The sequence below is a fragment of the Lathyrus oleraceus genome, chromosome 4 (assembly GCF_024323335.1).
Source record: "Lathyrus oleraceus cultivar Zhongwan6 chromosome 4, CAAS_Psat_ZW6_1.0, whole genome shotgun sequence".
NCBI lineage: Eukaryota > Viridiplantae > Streptophyta > Magnoliopsida > Fabales > Fabaceae > Lathyrus > Lathyrus oleraceus.
The window spans coordinates 483542655-483550337 of record NC_066582.1 but is presented as its reverse complement, the minus strand read 5'-3'; the positions used below and the strand labels follow the sequence as shown (position 1 = coordinate 483550337).

Sequence of the window (7683 nt, the reverse complement as noted above, 5' to 3'; positions counted from 1 at the left end):
ACTTAATTACTTTTTGTATTGCAAACTCATCCCCCCTTATTATTTTCTATACATTGCATGAAATTTGTCTTGTTCAAAGGCAGTCTATGTAGATCCAATCTTAATTATTACTTTGACATTATCAGTAAACTTGCCAAGAAGTCATCATAATGCACTTACTTTTTTGAGAGCTTCATCTAGGGCTTAGTTCGCTTTTAAGATTTCTGGAATTTTTTTTTGGATGGTAAGATTCCAATGAGCCTTACATACATCATAGAATAAGTTGCCAAAAATTTTCTTACCCCACACAACTAGATGGTTCAAAGCAGAATTAAGCTTATCATGATGGTCTTCTACACTATTGTTCTAGCATTGAGAAACAATTTCCTTGATGTCCTCCTCATAGGTCCATATTTTTAAAATATGATGTGCTTCATATAAGCATCAAGATTAGGTATGAGATCCCTTAACACACTAAAATAAAGTAAAATAGGGTTGTGATTTGACGGATATCTAGTAAGGTGGTTATTACTATGATTATGTTAAATGTTTATTAGAATGAAAAGAAAAACCATAGACCCATATTAGCCTACAAGAATTTTGATTAAAAATATTATCAAAGTAACAATTGATATAATTGTCATTAGAATCATTACTGGTCAAATTTACAATAGAGTTCCACATGAGAATAAGGCCTACAACTTTGCCCCTACCAACGGTGGTAGCATCAACGATATGATGATTATTCAAACTTGTTGTGAATATAATCCAAGTTAGTTACTTGGTTAGGCCCAAGCCCAAAAGTTAATTAAGGTTAGACATGTATATAAATAGATATAACTTGTAATTCAATTGTACACTATTCTACTCATTCAATGATGATAATCCTATTTTCTCTATTCTTCTCCCTCCCTCTCTCTCTCTCTCTCTCTCTCTCTCTCTCTCTCTCTCTCCATAAACCTTTATCTCACACAAGTGCCTCATGCACTAACAAATTGGTATCAGAGCTTCGGTTTTCTTGATCGTGTTTTCAAGAATCACATGTTGGTGATCGTGTTACCGGGATTGTGGGTTGTTAATTGATCGTTGCAAGGATGAACGACAACAATGGAGGTATTCCAAACTATCTTCTGGTTCTTGACGGAAAGAATTGGATTCGGTGGAATAAACAAATACAATCATTGTTTGACTTCCGTGAAACCCTTAAAGTGGTTACTAATGGCGTTCATGTGCTTGCTGCAAATGCAACTGATGCTCAGAGAGTCAGCCACAAGGATACCAAGAAGAAAGATTGCAAGGCATTGTTCTGCATTCAATCGACGATAGACTCGGAGAATTTCGATCGGATTTCTCATGATGAATCAACAAAGGAGGCATGGGATGTTTTGGTTAAGTACTACGAATGCGGTGAGAAGGTTAAAGGCATTAAGCTGCAGGTGCTTCGACGACAATACAAAGTACTGCAGATGGGAATAGACGAAAAGATTGCAGGTTATGTTACTAAGGTGCAGAATCTTGTGTATCTCATGAAAGGTTATGGTGAAACTATAACTGATAAGGTGATAGTTGAGAAGGTAATGTCTACGTTAACCTCTCACTTTGATCACATTATCGTTGTTGTTCAAGAATCTAGCAATCTTGAAACACTGAAGTTGGAAAATTTTATTGGTTCATTGGAGGCACATGAGTTGAGAATTGTTGAAAGAAAGGGCGTTCAATATTCAATACATGCATTACATTCTCAAACATGGAAGAAGCATGGTGGTTCTAACAAGTTCAGAGGCAAGATTCAGAGTAAGAAGTTTTGGTTGAATCCTCATAAGCATACGGTCGATTCTGAATCCTCGAAAAGAGGAGAAGGAACTTCGACTAAAAAATAAAAAAAGAAAGGTGTGCAATGTTACAACCATGAAAAGTGGGGTCACTTGGCCAAGTGTTGTTAGTCCAAAAATGACAAGGGAGCGATAAAACGCAAGGTCGAAGGAGCAAACATTGCACGTCAAGATTCAGATGATTATGAAGATTTGGTGTTTATGGTTGCAGTTGTACACGAACATGTCGACTCCAAGATCCGGTTCCTTAACACAGGTTGTTTGAACCACACGACTGGTCGAAAAGAGTGGTTAGCATACTTCGACGAATCGAAAAAGAGCAAGATAAAACTTGCAAATAATAGCTCGTTGCAAGAAGAAGGTATAAGTGATCAAAGATGTACTCTACGTATCTGGAATGAAGTGCAATTTTCTTAGTGTTGGACATCTAGTTGAAAAAGGTTTCTCAGTCGTGATGAAAATTGGAGCCTTAGAATTATTTGACACAAAGAATAATCTGGTCTTAAAGTCTCCACTGTTGAAGAACAGGACATTTAAGATCAAGATCTACTCGACAGAGATATAATGCTTGAAGATAGTTGTCGACAACAAGGATAGTTGGTTGTGGAATTTGAGGTTTGGCCATTTGAATTTTAGGTCACTCAATCAACTAATTACTCAAGAGATGGTAAATGGCATACCAAGTCTTATGATGCTTGACAGGCTCTATGAAGGTTGCTTAGTAGGGAGGCAATCCAGAAACTCTTTTGCTTCGACAATACCAATGAGATCCTCTTGCATACTAGAAGTAGTACACTCAAATGTATGTGGCCCGTTCGAGGATCATATCATTGGTGGAAACATATATTTTGTTTCATTTATTGATGAGTATAGTCGAAAGTTGTGGATCTATGTGATCAAGCAAAAGGACGAAGTATTTGAAATCTTTAAGAGATTCAAGAAGCTTGTCGAAAACCAGAGTGAAAAGAAGATCAAGGTTTTGTGTACAGATGGAGGTGGTGAATACACATCCAAATCATGAGGTAACTGCTCATTACACGCCTCAACATAATGGAATAGAAAAAAGAAGAAATATGACAATATTGGATATGGAAAGATGCATACTAAAGTAGAAGAGTTTTCCAAAATCCTTATGGGGTGAAGTCGTCACCACTGTTGTTTACATTCTAAATAAGTTCCCTACTAAGAAGTTAAAGAACAAGGTTCCGGAAGAAGTATGATGTGGCAAACGACCGTTAATGAGTCATCTAAAGGTGTTTGACTCTATTTGCTACAAGCATGTTCCTGATGCGAAGATAAGGAAGCTTGATGAGAAGAGTGAACCTATGATACTGGTAGGATATCATAAAAATTGTATGTACAGGTTGTTCAATCCAATAAATGAGAAGATCGTAATGAGTCGAGATATTATGATTGATGAAAATTCTACATGGGATTGGAATTCTGGTGAAGCAACTAACAAGCCACTGATGGGTTATGGCATCGACGAAGAAACTAATGAGGTCGAAGCCTAAGACATTGTTGGGATTCCAAATATAGTCTACATCATAGCAAACAGTCGAGAGGGTGTGGCTGGTATAAGCCAAGGACCACAAAGAACTAGAGTTCTTCCAGCAAGCTTCATGACTATGAAGTTGTTAGGGATGATGAAGTCACAACAGATGGTGAATTAGTTCATTTTACTTTACTTGTAGGTGCTAAACCAATCAACTATAGCGAAGCCTTAAAGAACAAATTGTGGAAGTCAACTATGGTCGAAGAGTTGCAAGCAATTGAAAGGAATAACACATGAGAGTTAGTCGAATTGCCAGCACGTACAAAAGCTATCGAAGTGGAGTGGATGGTCAAGTTGAAGCATAATATTGATGGGTCGATAGCAAGATATAAAGTAAGATTGGTAGCTCGAGGATTTCTTCATAGAGAAGGACTCGACTATTCTGAAGTATATGCCTTAGTAGCAAGATTGGAAACTGTCAGATGGTGGTAGTCTTGGCATGCAAGCAAGGATGGTCGATATTTCACTTAGATGTGAAATCAACATTTTTGAATGGTCCTTTAGACGAAGTTGAATATGTCACACAACCTCCTAGGTTTGTGATTCAGGAGGAAGCAAAGAAAGTATTTATGCTTCACAAAGCGCTCTATGGTCTTAAATAGGCACCTTAGGCATGGAACAAGAAGAACGACTCTTAGTCGAATTGGGATTTGTTAAATGCAGGTCGGAGTATGGTGTCTACGTACTGGTCGAGGCACAAAATATAATTATCATCTGTTTGTATGTCGATGACTTGCTGGTAACAGGAAATAGCATGGAGAACTTGTCGAAGTTCGAAGAGGTGATGAAGAGGGAATTTGAAATGTCGGATCTGCGAAATTTGTCATATTTCCTAGGCATACAATTTCAAAATACCAAGCAAGGGATGATGTTGCATCAAAGAAAGTATGTCAAAGAAATACTCAAGATACAGGATGGATGAGTCGAATCCTGCATCCTCGCATGTCGAAACAAACATGAAACTAGAAAAACATGGAAAAGAAGACAAAGTCGACACAACTTTGTTCAAATAAATAGTCGGATCTCTGAGGTATGTATGCAACAGTCGACCTGATATAGGTTTCTCAGTCGGATTAGTGAGCAGATACATGAGTGAACCAAAAGTGTCACACATGAAAGATGTAAGAAGAATCCTGAGATATCTGAAAGGGTAAATAAATTGTGGAATTTCATTTCCACGAGATTCTGAAAGCAAAGAAGTTGTTGTTAATTGTTATTCAGATGTTGATTGGTATGGAGATATGGAAGATCGAAGAAGCATGACTGGATATTTATTTCAAGTGTTTGGTACATCAATCTCATGGTGCTCGAGAAAGCAACTTGTGGTGGCATTGTCGTCATGTGAGACTGAATATATAGTTGGATCCTACGCAGCTTATCAAGTAAATTGGATCATATATGTGTTAGAAGAAATAGAGGTTGAAGTGAAGAAACCCCTGGTGCTACAGATCGACAACAAGTCAGTCATCAATCTTGCAAAGAATCCAATTCTGCATGGGAGAAACAAGCACATGGAAGTTAGATTTCACTTCTTAAGGGAGAAAGTGAACTTGAAGTGAGACATTGCTCTAATGAAGCTCAGTTGACCGATATTTTCATCAAAGACTTGAAGATCGACATATTTCTAACTTTGAGAAAAAAATTAATAATAGTTCAGATGAACTAGTCAGTGTGTTCGACAAGTTTGTACGTTCGTGTTTGCCAAGCTTGTGCGTTCGACAACTTGGATTATAAAGGGTGGGTATGTTGTAAATATAATCCAAGTTAGTTATTTGGTTAGGCCCAAGCCAAAAAATTAATTAGGATTGAACATATATATAATAGATATAGCTTGTAATTTAATTGTACACTATTCTACTTATTCAATAATAATAATCATATTTTTTATATTCTTCACTCTCTTTTTTGACACAAACTCTTCTCTTACACAAGTGTCTCATGCACTAGCAATAAATTTTGTTAAAAAAGTTACTGTCCATCCACTACGCCAAATAAGGGAAAAGAGGGCGCTTATTTTGGCCTATAACAGCGCTTTTAAGCGCCCTCTAAAGTGGCGCTGGCATAGGTAAAGACAACGCTTTGTTTTCCTGGAGAAAGCGCTGTCTAAAATGGCCCTTTAAGGGCCACATTATAGTGCGCTTTAAGAAAAAAGCGCCCTCTGGAGTGGTCCATAAAGAGACACCTTAGAGGGCGCTTTCAGGAAAAAGCGCCCTCTAAAGTTGTCAATGTAAAGTGTTTAGAGGGCGCTTTCAGGAATAAGCGCCCTCTAAAGTTGTCAATGTAAAGTGTTTAGAGGGCGCTTTCAGGAAAAAGCGCCCTCTAAAGTTGACAATGTAAAGTGTTTAGAGGGCGCTTTCAGGAAAAAGCGCCCTCTAAAGTTGTCAATGTAAAGTGTTTAGAGGGCGCTTTCTGGACAAAGCGCCCTCTAAAGTGTTAGTTATTTTAAAAAAAAATTGTTTGAAAAACAGTGGATATTTAATTGGTAACCTGTTCGCATGCTGCAAAAGTGTAAAATTCATATTGATTTCATCCTTTAATCCAATGTTATACACCATTAATCCATTGATATATACAACATGAATCCATTTATATACAACATTAATCCTCCATATATACAACATTAATATATGATTCTTTGATCAAAAATATACAACAACATATTCATGATTTAGTAAAATTACAACAACAATATACAACATATATACAACAACAGCATACAACAACAACATTCCATACATATATGTACAACAATATACAACCTAGCTATATGATTCTTTGATCAACAATGAATTGACACAATTCATCCTTGATTTCATCCAAATGAGCTCTTGAGTAAGATTTGTATTCCTCAAAGTACTACAATTAAGAGAATAAAACATATTCATGATTTAGTAACAAATTAGATGAAATATCCGATAATATTAAAATAAACCCTAAGTTATTATTCCATACCATTTTGGGATGTCTATACGATTCAACGCAATGATGTCTCTCATAAATCTCATTACAAAAAATCCGCAATCGACCGAATTATTTTGCTGAGGACACTACACAGAAAAACAAACAATATATATATAGTTAATTTCTTACAAACACTATTATAAGCAAAAAAACAAACACTATTATAAGCAAAAATAAGATACTTAATATATACCTGAACTCTGATCCAGGTAATGTCCTTCCTATTGCGGTATTTCTTTTTCAATCTAAATTTTAGTATTGCCCTAACAAAATAAAAACGTATATTGAGATCAATCTGACAGACATAATTAAATATACAAATACACACGATTATTTAGGGGAATTTCACTTACGCGTCAACCGTCTTCTTCATACTCGGATATTTACTCCAATCACCCGATAAAGAATCGAGATAATACACTATTAGTCTCGAAAGATCCATAGCAACCAACACCCAGTGACCACTGTAAAATAAAACAAAAATTTAGATGAATGAAAATTTTCTACGTAAAAGATATACATAGATTAGAATGAAATTATTAGAAAGAAAATCTAACCCGTTGCCAGAATTAAACGGTAAAAAATACAAACTGGGTGTAGACTTATCGCCGGCCGCCATGAATATATCGACTAGATCATTCTTTACGGATGTTGAATTATTCGTTATTAACGTTGCGTTGATACGGGAAGCAGCAATAAAATTGAAACGGTTACACAATTCAGTTCCCCGCATCAATGTTACATACATATACCTTAAATAGAAACATAATAAACATTAGACTACTCATTGAAATGTGTAAATAAATTGTTCAACTAAGTAAATTATAGATTGATCGGAGTACCATATGTATGTATGAATGACAGCGATGCCCAATTCGGTGTGTTCAAAAAGTTGTTGGAAGTCCTCCTTTCCAATTATTTCGAAATGAGCAGCTCCGAAAACACCTTCATCAAAATTTATAGTACGAATGGCCCCCCATGCATAATATCGGACTCCTCCACCATTTTCTCAAGACGCATCAAAATTTGAGATTTTGTCCCGGACGTCGTTGGAATATCCTTAGCAGCGCTTTTCAACTCTCGACCGGGAACCTAAAAATTCATATAAAATAAATCATGACTTTTTGTGATGCAACAGAATCGTTGCGTATATAATTCAATGGGTATATATATTTGTACCTCTTTTTGAGATGCAACCGACTCGATGCGTCTTGAAATCCCTTTACCAACTTTATGTGTGGGTCTTGTAGGAGTCTAACATTACCATATAATTGATTAAATATCATAATTGTAGCTGAATTGAAATGTGAATACTAAATATTCATAATCATTTAGAACATATATACCTCGGCATCA

The 7683-nt window shown here is 36.1% G+C and overlaps 1 protein-coding gene across 1 annotated transcript; it reads left to right on the top strand.

Annotated features, from left to right (window-relative positions):
• Positions 1–1073: 1073 nt before the first annotated feature.
• LOC127138108 (uncharacterized) lies at positions 1074–1859 on the top strand. Its single transcript, XM_051064507.1, has one exon. It carries the CDS (start codon positions 1074–1076, stop codon positions 1857–1859), a length of 786 nt encoding a protein of 261 aa, XP_050920464.1.
• The last annotated feature ends 5824 nt before the right edge of the window (positions 1860–7683 follow it).

Excerpts from the sequence above, each read along its gene's own strand:
- LOC127138108 (XM_051064507.1), top strand. The coding sequence starts at position 1,074 with ATGAACGACAACAATGGAGGTATTCCAAACTATCTTCTGGTTCTTGAC.